The sequence below is a fragment of the Haliaeetus leucocephalus genome, unplaced genomic scaffold (assembly GCF_000737465.1).
Source record: "Haliaeetus leucocephalus isolate CR32 unplaced genomic scaffold, Haliaeetus_leucocephalus-4.0 Scaffold795, whole genome shotgun sequence".
Classification (NCBI taxonomy): Eukaryota; Metazoa; Chordata; class Aves; order Accipitriformes; family Accipitridae; genus Haliaeetus; species Haliaeetus leucocephalus.
Genome location: NW_010973231.1, coordinates 1,668,805 through 1,682,708, shown reverse-complemented (window position 1 = coordinate 1,682,708; position 13,904 = coordinate 1,668,805). Strand labels below are relative to the sequence as shown.

The window sequence follows — 13,904 nt, the reverse complement described above, 5'->3', positions numbered from 1 at the left end:
TACAGCAAAGAAGACTGCATTAGACAGAGGCCCTCCTGGGCTGCATTAGACAGAGCATTGCCAGCAGGTTGAGGGAGGGGATCCTTCACTCTGCTCAGCACTGGTGAGACACATCTGGAGTGCTGGGTCCACCTCTGGGCTCCCCAGTACAAGAGCATCTGTCATACAGCAACAAGCTGAGGTTGCTGAGGCTACTGAGCCTGGAGAAGAGAAGGTTCAGGGGGAAATCTCATCCATGTGCATAAATAACTGATGGGGGGAAAGTAAAGAAGATGGAGCCAGATTCTTCTCAGTGGTGCCTAGTGACAGGACAAGAGGCAGTGGGCACAAACTGAAACACAGGATATTCTACTTGAACATAAGAAAAACCTTTTCCTGTGAAGGTGACCGAGCACTGGCCCAGGTTGCCCAGAGAAGCTGTGGAGTCTCCGTCCCTGGAGATATTCAAAACCCGACTGGATGTAGTCCTGAGCAACCTGCTCTAGCTGATCCTGCTCTGCGACTAGATGGACTAAGGGGACTGGGTGATCTCTAGAGGTTCCTTCCAACTTCGATGATTTGGTGATTCTGTTTGTTTAGATGTAGAGAAATACGTTGGTCAAGCTGTCCAGCTAGTAGAAATATCATCAAGTAAAAAGGAAAAAAATGATACTATGGACGGAGAATAGCAGACTATTTGTCTTGTTTTAGCTTGGTGTTGAAAGTGAAAACACATTTACAATGTAAAAAGGAAGCGTTTTTCAAAAAACAATTGTTGCAAAAACTGAGTTGAACACCACACTTCATTGGAATTTAACAGCCTCAAAACATGTTACTGTTGTGGTTTTTCTTCCCAAAACGAATGTCTTTGTTTCCTCGAAGGTGGGTGGTCTAGCACTCAGGAAGCTGATAGTATATTGGGTTTCGTTGGGCACATTACTTTATCTTTCCATTTTTCAAAAAGGAAAATAATAAAGTTTCCATATTTTGTAAAGGAATTTCAGATCTAACTATGAAACCAAATGTAGGTATTTATATTCTGTGCACTGACTTTTTTTAATATAAGGAAAATTATGTGATTAAAAATAATAATGAGAAAAGAGACAAGAAAGAACTTGATACTCAATGCTTGCATTAACTTTTGTGTTATTGAAATTCAGGCATTTAGCATTAATCTTTTTTGATTCAGCTGAGAACCCCTGTTTATTTCATCATGCCCAAAAAAACTAGGAGGTTAATAGACAACTAATTAAATATTAAGTCCCCATTCATTCTTCTACACGTCAGTGACTGCTGAATAGCAGGAAAGGAGGCGGGAGGGAAGAGATTACAAATAGCTGTTTAGCAAAAGCTGTGTCAAGCCAGAACAGATACTGCTAAAATATTTGTTTATGGCAAGGCAGACATCTCCAGATCAGGTGCTAAAAGAGCTGCTTGTCCAAGTCCATTTTCAGTGGACTGGAGTCAATGTGAAAACTGCCCCTTGCTGGGAATTTCAGTGGAAAGCCTTTGCATACAAAGTGGAATAGGTGTGGAGAGATAATCTTTTAATTTTAAGTCTGAGAAGGAAGGGAGGAGTGGTTGCAATGCTAAAACATATTCTGTGCTGGCACTGTGGATAAAGAAAAAGCTGTTATATTCATGCCCTCACTCAACTCTTCTCATAAATCCTTAAACGCAAGGATGTAGTTCTGTGTATTTATATAACAACTTCCAGTGAAACTAGGTTAATTAAATTAGTATTGATAATGTTTCTCTTTTGATCGATATTTACATGATCTGTTTGGGAAAACTCACTTTCTACTTGTTTTCAGCCACATCTGTACCAGATTGTATGAAGGCTGAGAGATCTGTACTTTTATTTCAATGTATATTGCAACATTTTTATTGCATTCCACAGGTCCTCCAGTAAACGTTACTTGCAATATTTTTATCAACAGTTTTGGATCAGTCACAGAAACCACAATGGTAAGTGCTATGATGTCATTGGCAAGAGAACAACAATACTTAATATATGTCATGAACACAACCTGTCAATTTTTCTATTTATTGTTCAACTTGCAGGTCCTCCTGTAAATGTTACCTGCAACATATTTATCAACAGCTTTGGTTCAATAGCAGAAACTACAATGGTGAGTGGGACTGGTCATTGAAGCCATCTTGTGAAGGAGTGGGATGAGATGTAGAATAGAGATGCTCAGGACATGGGGACAGTTACTAAATTTTTAAGCTACTAAAAACCTACCAGCTGAATTAAAATAAAATAAATATAAAATAACTATATAAAGAGGTATATAAATTATTAAACTCAACTACCAAGTCTAAATGTACATACGCAGTGACTGCACCATAGTCTGTAGTGACTGTGGTGGCAGCAAATACAGGTGTGTGCAAACCAGATTTCTCAGGTTTTATTAGCACTGAAGAGGCAGAGGAATGGCTGGAGCTCAGCTGTGGGGCTGCCTGCCAAGTACTCCATATTTTGAGTAGGTCTTACACCACATGCTGAATTATCTGCTGCTGCAGACTGTGCTGACAGAGCTACCAGGACGGCCTTGTTTAACTTAGTTAAATCTCTGTGAATTGCAGCCACATCAGCAACTGAAGTGAATGCAAAACCTGAGGTTTTGGCTAAAACATATAGGTATAAGGAGACTTGGGTATTCTGAGGGTTAAACTAGGAAACGAGGGGATCGCAGCTGACAGAAATGTGTATTTTGACTGAATTCAAAGAATGTTATCAGTCAAAAAAACAAGGCCCAAATGAAAATGTCAGTTTTAATTTTGATATATATAAAAATAAATAGTTCAATTTTTCATTTCAAGATGAGATTTTTCTTTTTAAAATTGCAAAAATTTAGGATTAATGAAGTCAAGTTAAAAAAATGGAAATTAAAATTTTAGTCCAATTTTTTATTTTTTAGTCTAGAAGTTAATTTTCTTTTTCTTCAATACTTGCTAAGAAAAATGAAAAAAAAATTATTTTTAGTCCATTTAAAAAGATGCTGAGTTTTTTAATCTGGCTTTTCAAACAATGAACAAAATGGATCAGTTATTTATTCAACCATACATACATGTGACTACCGGGGTTAGTACAGAGAGATTTTTGATGGCTTTCTTATAATAATGTGATAAACCCATAATAATTATCAGGTCCTCATATAGAAGAAGTAAGTTAAACCCATTCTAGAAAGGGTATAGTGACAAATCCCAGTTTAACTTTGAACTCCTCAAGTCACTGCTGCCACAAAATAAATTAAAAATGGGTGGTCTCCCCGTCATTGAAATTTTGCAAGTTATTCTCATTGCCTTAGGACACTATGGACAGCTATGGGAACTTCTGAAGCTATTGCAATATGGTTCCACAACTCTGTTTTCTGGGAATTCCTACACAGCGTCCAGGTCTTTCTGTGTTTGCTGAAGCCAGAGGCTCTAAAGGTGCTCAGCATCCTGTAGGACTGAGTTCTTGGCAACTAAAAATGAACCTGCTACCCAAAAAAGGACTTAAGGTTACTAAAGAACTATTTTTTTATAAAATAGGATAGATACTGCCTTGCAATCCTTGCATTATGAAGGAAGAGCAGATATTTAGCCCAACTTAATGATTTGATTTAATATTCAAATACTTCATTTAAATTCAGTTGTAATTCATGGCATCATTTTAGAAAGTGGTGCCTAAGGAATGCAGGAACAGAAATTTTCTGCTCCTAAATATTTTTATTTAAAAAACCACCCTGTTATTTAATGTTTTCTGGAGATAAAGGGTAAGTTATGGCTAGGGCAGATTGCTTTCTTAAATAGTGTGGGGAAGTCTCTTCTATAAATGACAAGATATAACATTCAGAGCTATAAAATAAACAGATAATGCTTTAGAGTATGTATCTATAATATTTTTAAAACATTTTAAAAGAAAACAAAAATCAAGTTAAAAATTACAGGAAAAAACATATCTTCATATAACATAAGTATCAACAGACCTAATTTTCAGGTTTTTTGGAAAACTTCATTTGTTTTCCTATGTTTAAAGGATTCTGAGAAGATAGCTATGAATGTAGCCTTTTTTTACCCAGCCATGTCTGTTGATCCTAATGTGTAGAGGCATCAGCATAGCATTAAGTAGCAAAAATCCTGCACGTCACTGGCTTTACAAGATGGCATTCAATGAAAATATTTGCACGACCTAATGCTGATTGCATTAATTAGACTCCTTCATTGCTTTGATTAAATCCCCTCATTGCATTTTACCTTCTATCAAATATGTTAATGTGCACCTTTCCAATGTTCATTAACACATTCTGCTGAAAACAGCCAAACATTCAAATAGATGAAAACAAAGACTATTGGCTTTCTTATTTTGCTTTGTTCATAATATCTGCCAAAAGTGTGGACAGATTTCTCTTAGATGCTGTTCAATGGTTTGATACTGATTTTCTTAACGCTGTCAGTTTGTTAATGACTAGTGTGACTAGTTTTAGGATGTTTTAAAACTGCTCTGAGAGGCAGACATCAATTACTGCTCCATCTACTTTGCCTTTCTGAAATAGATGCAATCATGTGGTAAAAATGTTGGCACCCCTTGTGATAAATAATGAGTTTTGTTTGATTCCTAGCATCCATTTTTCCCTATAAAATGCTCTTGATGGTCTTGACATAAAACTAAACTATTCATTTAAAACCCTAGATTGTAAATTCAGTAGAGACACTCCTGTCTCAGAGGACAGGAATGCTTAGTGAAACCATGTATATGTTCTGAAGGGACATTATCAGAATATAACTTGGATGATCTACAGCAGCTCATTGGAAACTTGGGAGATGAAAACTTGTGTAGAGAAGCTTTCAGTAGAAGAAATGAACATGGCAAACAGGATTACAGCCCCAGACCTACTAAATTCAGTAAGCCAGGTTCTCAATAATGTTAGCAGGAGTAGCTTCTGTTTTCTGATTAGGACAGACACCATGATGAAATTCATCCCTGTCTGAAAGACCAGCACAACTCTTATGTCCAGCATATTCTTCTAAAAGCTAAAACCTTTCATTCAGAAATTAAACAGGATTTTGTGCTGGTTCTCTCCAAATGGATAAATTCCATAGAGTCTTCATGAGTTTTGTTTCCAAAGGTCTAGGGAAACAAAATGCATATGTATTAGTTTTTCTACATTATAATGCATGTATGGGACAGTATCACAAATGATATTTTTTTTCTCCAAAAAAATGGTTTTCTTCCATATTAGAATGATATATATTATACCAAAACAAAAATAGTAAAAAAAAGGCCAGAATCAAGATGGAATCGTTGGAAATTTTCTTCATTGATTCATTTGCCTTTCATTTAAGCCCTAACTTGCAAACAAAGAGAAAAAGATGTTCCTGAGTAACTTCACTGAATAAAGCAGTTCTGCCAGTAAGCTCTGTATCTATTTTTGGAAGCATTCACACATGCAGTATTCAGCAGAAAATTCACTGTACAGCATGACTGCAGCTGAGTATCACAGATGAGTAATCTACATCAGGCTGGGCAGAGTCCCAAAGAATTCAGATGTTCAGTGTTGCTAATGACCAGGATTTTTTAGCTATCAGCTGTAGGAGAAGCTAAGAGCAGTTTGTACATTGATGAGCTAATTGTTAATTACAGAAATGACTGGCTGTGAGGACATTATTATTGTCGTTATGCCCTATAATCAATGACTGACACTATGCAGCAGGTTCTCTGTTGGGGAAAACGCATCAAACTCCAGTTGTGTTTTGAGTACTTCTGTTAGCAGAAAAATTTGCCATTCCTTTATATTAAAAGCTTGGCTGTGGCTGGCTGTATGATATTATCTTCCCACTAGAAAAAACATAATTACAAATCAGCTTGTTAGATCCTGATTAATTCACATGTATAGTTTTAACTGCATAAAAGCAGAGCCCCCACTGAAGCCATTGGGGACACCTTGAATGCTTAGGTACACAGGTAAGCAAGTGCTTTTCTGTCACATGGCTTTGAAATAGGTCATTAAACCACTACTTTTCAGCTAGCATTCATATTTAGGATTTAGGGAGAGAGAGTAGTCTCTTTGGCAAGACCCTCTTACGCATGGAAGGCCAGCTAAGTCTGCTGTTTGCCTGAGACATCTGACTCAACACCTGGGCGATCAACGCTGTTGGAGAGGAGGATGGGAGGAAGGCTAAGATCTAAGATAAGCACCAGTTCAGAGGCAGAAAGTAGCACTGAAGAGGGGGCTGGGCTCCCCTGCACCCCCTGCCACAGCAGTGCTGAGACCAAAGGGACCCAGAGCTTTTCTGAAGCTCTGAGCAGTGAATCTGGTGGCCATGGATTTGCTGAAAGACCTATCCTAGATTCCTATAACACAAACGAAGTATATCTGTGGATTGAGTCCCTAAATCTTCAGATAACTCTACTAAAACTAATCAGATTAATATTCCTCTAGTATTTTAGTATTACTCTGATCTTACGGCTTGAGAACAGAGGAAAACTGTTTATCTGAGTTGCCTTGAGCTACCGCTGTCATTGGTGTTGCAATGGAGATAGAATCTTCGGTCCACGCTACTTGTTCAGAGCAGTGGTGCTGTCAGAAAGGATTTGCGGAGCAGGTGTACTCTTGGTTGTGTAGGAGTGCATTACTACAGTCCGCCCACATCTACCCTCAGGAACTTGCAAAACACACACTGTAGTCTGCCTGAGCTCCATGTTGTGATACCATTCTCAGGAGAACTTTTTCTTCAGAAGATAGTTACAATGTTACACAGGAAAAGTAAATTCAAAATTCTGCATGTGATTAGGTCTGTCTGTGTAAACACACATCCCTCTCAATTGCTTATACCACAAGCACAGGAAAAAAAAGTAATAATGGTTTCATGATGTTCATGTTATATTTCCATTTTTATTTCTTATTAAAATATCTATACTGTTATATATATGCAAAGCCTATCGGACATAAACAAAGGTTTCAGTACTGTTTTGCTTCTAACAACAAAGCTTGCAGAAAGAAAGCATTTTTAAGTGTATCTGTGTGATGGCTCTGATATATTTATGAAGGTACATATTGAAAAAGATAGTGTAATCCTATTGGCATTATTTATGCTTTTGGTATAATATATATGATCATATGCAAGCTCTTCTATAAATAAGGATTTTTCAGACCTGTATTTGTTATCTAAATCACCAACTAATGAAGTTCATGAAAGCATATTTATTTTTAGATATTTCTAAACAATCTACTGATTTGACTTATTTATGAATTCTATGTCATGGGGGAAAAAATCCCTCTGCTTTCCATAGACTTCATTATATATCTTATTTCAAAGAAAAATTTGCACAAAAGGCAGTTGGACAACTAGTTGTAGCAATTTTATTCTATCAGCAGTTGTTGATGACAGCTCCTGCCTTCTCTTCTGCAGAATGAAAATCAAGTGTTTTCTTGGATTTATAACTGTCCCATATAAACTTTTAAGACACTCTCAGTTTCTAAGACCACGAAACAAGGGAAAGTGTGCTTAGGATTAGTGTATCCTCACAAGATGTGACGACATTTTATAAGCTCAGAACTGCAAGTAGCTTTTTGATCTTTAATTGTATGAAACACCACCATCATAAAAAGTACTAGTGGCTTGTGAAAAACAGATACAGGCTGTGTAAGTATCTTTAATAAATGTGCCATTCTTGAGACCTCTCTCAGGTCAGTCTTGCTCCAATTAGTAGTCATTCCTGTTTTGACTCAATTCTACCCAACAACAAAATGAAAATGATAAAGAAAGCAAGAAAAATCATATTCCTAGTGAGAATGTAAAGCATCATCTCATTGGGTTCAAAAACTGCATCACACTCATCACCAACCTACTGAATGAAGGGTGGGAAATGCTGAAACTGAGGGGCTCGTTCACAGAGTCTGCATATTGGGCAATCTGCTTTCTGCAACTCTAATCAGAGTGAGAATATGTATTTACATTTCAAGGATGGCAAGTTCTTTAGACTATGCAGTTGAGTGGCCTAACTAAACCTAGGTCAGCCCATACACTTTCCAAGTCGAAAGCACAGTGCTGCCATTTTAATGTACTGCAGCTACCATAAAGCAAATCCTAAATGTGAGGGGTTTGTAGAGTTGGCAGAATTATTTGATATCATATTCCTTCAGATAATATAATTGATATAAATATTATTAAGTATTTTTCTTTTAGAGGAAGAGTAGGTGTATTTCTAAGAGAGTGTTCACAAACAAGTTAAATGTAGTAATTTCAGGTAAATATGCTATAACAGCAGGGAAAGCTGGGAGAGATGAAGCTCTTATTTGCTGACTTTGGAAATTCAGGATAAGGAGAATAAGCATTAGCATCTTTCCATTCCCTCCAGAGAGTTTAAACCCTAAAAGCTCTTTTCACACTCCCCTTTAATAGCCAGTTCTTGACACAGTGTTAATATTGGTTCTAAATGAACCTCTAAGTAATTGCTGTCTTTCCCAGTTGTGACTAGCAGACCACTGAGCAGAAGAATGCAATTAGAACAATTTTAATGGGATGCAGAGAGGGAGGAGTGAATGAAGGAACATACAGAGAAAAGCATACAGTAGATAGAAAAAGGATACAAACAGTAAATAAGAAGTGCTGATTTAATTTCCTCTATACAAATCTGGCTTTACTGGAATTAGCAACTAGTCATGAATACATTAGAAATAATTGATTTACATATTGGAAGCAATTTATTTAAATTAGTAGTTTTACAGAATCTTTGTTGAAATTCTACATATTTAGCTGCAATGCTTTTTGACTTTCTAAGTACCTGAGTTAATCCATAGCATCTGAAAGAGGGTTATATTTAATATTGGAGGTTGCAGTTAATGTTTTTTCATCACTGAAGTAATTTTGATTTGGAAAATGTACCAGTTGTGTTTGTTTTGTTCAATACAGCATTTAGAGTGCTTTACTTTCAAATGACAACTTATGTTCAAAGGATAACATAAATGTTTGCTGTAATGCTGGTACTGTAGTAAGTCTAAGAGCATAAAGAAAGCTAAAGCAGGCTTCCAGTTTTGGTGAGTGGCTTAGTAACCTTTTTACATGGCATTCCTGTAGGACTACAGAGTGAACATTTTTTTGCGACAGCAGTGGAACGACTCACGTCTGGCTTACAGTGAATATCCTGATGATTCCCTGGATTTGGATCCCTCTATGTTGGACTCTATTTGGAAGCCAGATTTATTCTTTGCCAACGAGAAGGGAGCAAACTTCCATGATGTCACAACAGATAACAAGTTGCTGAGGATTTCTAAAACTGGAAAAGTGTTGTACAGTATCAGGTAAACTCGTTAACTTTATTTTTTTTCTCTTCCTCCCCTTCTTTCCCCTCGCTCCCTGTTTTTCTGGATGTAACCATCCTTACAGAACATAATGTACATATTTAATTTTTTGTTGTCCCATGTGTACAACTGAAATGAGACTTAATCATAGCAAGGTAGAAGGAAAATTTGCCTGTATTCCTTTGCTAAGCTTTTACTTTTTGCAAAATAGTCTGTAAGTGGCACAGCAGTACTTGTTAGTCTTGTTGGAAACTTGAGGCTGTCTAAAACTTTAATGGTACACCTCAATAATCTCCATTAGTGTTAGCTCAATTCACTCCTTACAAAGAAAGGAAATCAAACTCCTCAGTAGTTTGTGGGTTGCAATTTAAAAGTAAAGGGGAATAGTATTTTAAATGACTGCTCAACACCTTAAGTAAAAGCATGCTTGAAATGCAATAAACCTGACATGCAAGTCACTGGTAATTGGATGTATCTATTCACATTTAAAAAAACCTGGAATTATGGAAAGCATTTTTTAATATGAGACATATGCAGAGAATCAGAATTGCATTATACAGATGTAAACAGCAGCAAATAATCTGCAGTGTTTATTTGACATTCAGCTTACTGCGCGTTGTTAATTGCTTAATATAGGTGGTCAAAGATGCAAAACACTGTATTATTGCTCTTACAATTGTTTTAAAAAAGTAATTACTGTGTTTTATTTGTTCCTGGGAACGCTCCTCAGCTTTTCCATTTCTTGCATTGTAGAAAGTAAACATGATAGGATTTGTTTAACAGGTTGTTTAGTGAATTTACTCATCTGTAAGGTAGCTTAGTTTAGAAGGCAGTTGTTTCTGACTAGGCATTCTGTTTGTGACTTGCATTTTCATTAAAGAATTATTATTGATCCAGGTTCAGGACAGCTGTGTTCTTTAGGATGCTAAATAAATAAATAATAGCGTGGCACTTCCTCTGTTTACTTAATTCTTGTGCCAATTCCTTGATAAAACCCCAGTAATATTTGGATGGATTAAGCAGGGTGGAAAGTAAATGTTTATTGAGCAATGTTTCAAACTAGCATACCTGAACAGTTTGAGAAAAATAATAGGATACAAGGATGAAACTAGCACTAGCACAGTGATAAATATGCTATAACTTACAAATATTTCTTGTTTCACCCTGGGAAAGAAATGAATGCATCTGTTTGTTTGAATGACATCAGACACCATCTTATTGGAGGCAACAGTGCAGTTGGGTGCTGTTCTGAATGCAGATGGATAATTTTCCTGACATTTGTCCATGTGGGAAAAGTAATATTTTGAGCTGTCATATCAAATTTCTAAAATTTTCACACATAAATGCAAATTAATCTGAAGCAGAGTAAGCAGTATTCCAATGGAGTGCTAAGCAAGACTCATTGTTTCTCATTTGTATTGCACAGCAGTAACAGAGACTTACCTGGTGCCTCTAACATGGCATATAATTTTTTAGTACTTCTTGGTGAATAAAACTTGCCAGACTACAGGACCTTTAAGTCAGAAGCAATTAGAAAAACTTGTCTTTACTCTTTGGACACCGGGCTAGATGCATCTCTGTGTTGCCAGTCACTTTTAGTTGTGCTATGCAGAAACAAACAAGAATATTTTGGTGATTGGTTTCACTACATTAAGAATGTTACAATGCTGCCATTTTCACTACTGCACTTCCACTACTTTGCTTGACATGATGTTATTTAACGTTTAGCATTCGGTGTGCTGTAAATGTTTAAAGCACTTTACAAACATGTCTGAGAAGTAGTGGTGTAGGCTGTTTTGTCATATTTCCAAATTTAATAAAATCAAGGTCAAGTTAATCTCACATAAATATAAACCACTCTCTGCATAAAATGAGTTTAGAACTGCTCCTGGTAATTAATGGGTACGAAGCAAGATGTGTGTATTATACTACAGTGGTATTCCTCTTCCCTACATACTGCACTGAAAACATGGAAATATGCTACGCAAGAAGCACAACTGGCTTATGCTGTGTCATGGTTTCAGCGCAGCCGGTGACAAAGCACCACGCAGCCGCTCGCTCACTCGTCCCCCCTGACCCTGGTGGGATGAGGAGAAAATATAAAGAAATGCTGGTGGGTCGAGACAAGGACAGGGAGGGATCACTCCCCACTTATGGGCACGGGAAAAAGACAGGCTTAACTTGGGGAAGGAACAAAATCAATTTCATCTGCTACCAATCAAATCAAAACAAGGATACTGATAAGTCAAACCCAACCTTCGAACACCTTCCCCCCAGCCCTCCCTCCTTCCCACCTCAGCCCCACTCCCGGTTCCAGGGAACAGGGGCTGGGGTCAGTCCGTCACACCTGGTCTCTGCCGCTCCTTCCTCCTCAGGGGGAGGAGGACTCCGCACTCGTTCCTGCTCCGCCGTGGGGTGTCTCCCACAGGAGACAGTCCTCCACCAACTTCTCCAGCGTGGGTCCCTCCCGCGGGCTGCAGTCCTTCAGTCCCAGCCTGCTCCACAGAGCGGCGGCCATCTTGGGGGGCCTCCGCTCCCCTCCAGGGGCTGGGGGGGCCAGCCTGCCGCCTCACCGCGGGCTGCGGGGGCATCCCCTCCTGCCTTCCTCCCTGACCTCGGTACCCACAGAGGGGTTCCTCTCCCGTTCCAATCCCCCACTCCCTGCAGGTTTCCCCTCTTAAATCTGCTCTCCCACCCGTGTTTCCACTGTCCCTGAGGGGCTCGGCCTGGGCCAGAGGCGGGTCCGGCTTGGAGCCGGGGGAGCTTCCAGCAGCTTCTCACAGGAGCCGGCCCTGCGGACCCTACCCTGCTGCCAAAAAAACCTCGCCACACAAACCCAAAACATGCTGTTAAATGCTCTCAGAGGCCAGTCCTGCCCTTTCTGAAAAGAATTTGGAAGGTCACTTGGAACTAGATCTCATGGTGCATATTTTACTAAAATAAGACACTTGGTGTAGCATATGGGTGCTCAGATAAGTCAGGGAAGGGTCCGTGAGGGTCTGGCCTGCGTGTTACTTCCACCGCAGTGCTTGGCTCTGGGCATTATCTCACCCTGTGGTAAGCATGAGGCTCTTTGTCCTTCTCTCAGTGAGGGATAAGACAACCTGCATTTACTGGTGAAGGTAGGCATGGCATAGATTTTCATCATAGTTTAGCTTATAATAATTAGTTACGATGCTTGTGCTTGCAGACTCCTAGATCTATATTTAATTCTCTGGGAGTTGTTATAGAGAATAAAGCCAGAATTGTTGATGGTTGACATAGCCACCTATGAATCATGTAAGTTTAGGAGTCCAAACCTATTTTTAGATATTTGCTGTGTGCTCAAATGACTACCTTGGTATTTGTTTTGATCTCAGATAGCATGCTATATATGCTATATAGAGCCTGAGGCTCTATATTTGGGTAACTGGTCTAAACCTTTGGGTAATGCAGGGAGAACTAGAACCTTGTGGAGGGAATACAGCGTGACTCAATAACTCAAATATATGCTATTGTCACTACAGAGGTAACAACAGCTCTTAAAGGTGCATGTATTTTGAGAAGTCAGCAGTTACAGAAAAGTTATATTCAGCAAACAACTACACTTTAGTCAAGATCAGTCTCAGTTGCACTTTCAACTGAAAAACAGTTAAATAGCTGTAACTTACTTTAAAGCCCTCTGCAGAGAGCAGTCAACAAGAGGGGTTTGTTATAGCAGTGTTCGACAAAATTAGCCTAAATTGTGTGTATTTTGTATGCTGAAAAAACAGTGAGGGTTAAAATCAGAACCTACATAATGTCACCCCCTAGATGTCTGTGACTCATCCTCTCCCAATCCTTGAATGATCTCTGCATGGATTGGATTTTATAGCGGGTTACATACTTGGAAAAAGTGGCAGCGCTGTGTGATGCTACCAAGAATCCTGTTCCTGGCACTCACATTCTGTATGACACCTGTATTTTTCATTGTATACACTGCTGCACTGGTTTTGTGTTCTGGGGGCAAGGATTGTATCTTCTCTGGCCCATTGCAGACACCTGGGACATTAGGAAAACGTCAAATATCCTCACAGGAGGCTTTGTGTTCTCTCCGAGCCACCCATTTGTGCTACCTGATTCCCACAAGCTCATTTCAGGTTGCCAGCCAGCTCAGAATATTAGCATCTGCCAAAAAGCTTATTTTAGCAAAGTGACAGAAAGTGGAATGGTTTTATTTAAGGTTTGGGGTTTTTTTTCTGCATTAATTGCCTCCCTCGCCTTTTAATATTTTCAGTGCATCTCAGCCATATGAGCTTGATGCAGAAGGTGATATAACTCAACTGTAATATTGATCCATGCCACTGAAGCTAGAATATATTGGTAAGGAGGGTAAAGGGGCTGTAACTTCTTTTTTTCACCTGCTGCTCCAGAAAACACTCCCAATTGCCTGATAAGGTTGTAGAGCTGTGCTCTGAAACATAGTACCAATGCGTTTAGCCAGAAGGAGTTACAAAGCAGATTATTTCCTATTTTTAAAATATGGAAAGATTTTAGAAAGTGTTGCATAATTTGACAAGAGAGACACTTGGAATTCTAGGGAGTAGATTTGTGCAAATTCACAGATTACATTTCTCCCCCCCCCCCCCCCCCCCTTCTCTTCTTTCTCTTTTA

General features: G+C 38.6%; 1 protein-coding gene across 2 annotated transcripts in view; it reads left to right on the top strand.

The window, feature by feature from the left end:
• The window catches only part of GLRA2 (glycine receptor, alpha 2), a 133,987-nt gene that overhangs the window by 22,311 nt on the left and 97,772 nt on the right, over positions 1-13,904 (top strand). Inside the window, exons 3-4 of one of the 2 annotated variants that reach the window (XM_010581542.1) lie at positions 1,880-1,947; positions 9,049-9,272. In XM_010581542.1, the coding sequence (XP_010579844.1) occupies positions 1,880-1,947; positions 9,049-9,272 (292 nt within the window). Of the gene's footprint in view, positions 1-1,879; positions 1,948-2,043; positions 2,112-9,048; positions 9,273-13,904 lie in introns of both variants that reach the window. The other variant, XM_010581543.1, reaches the window with a different exon arrangement.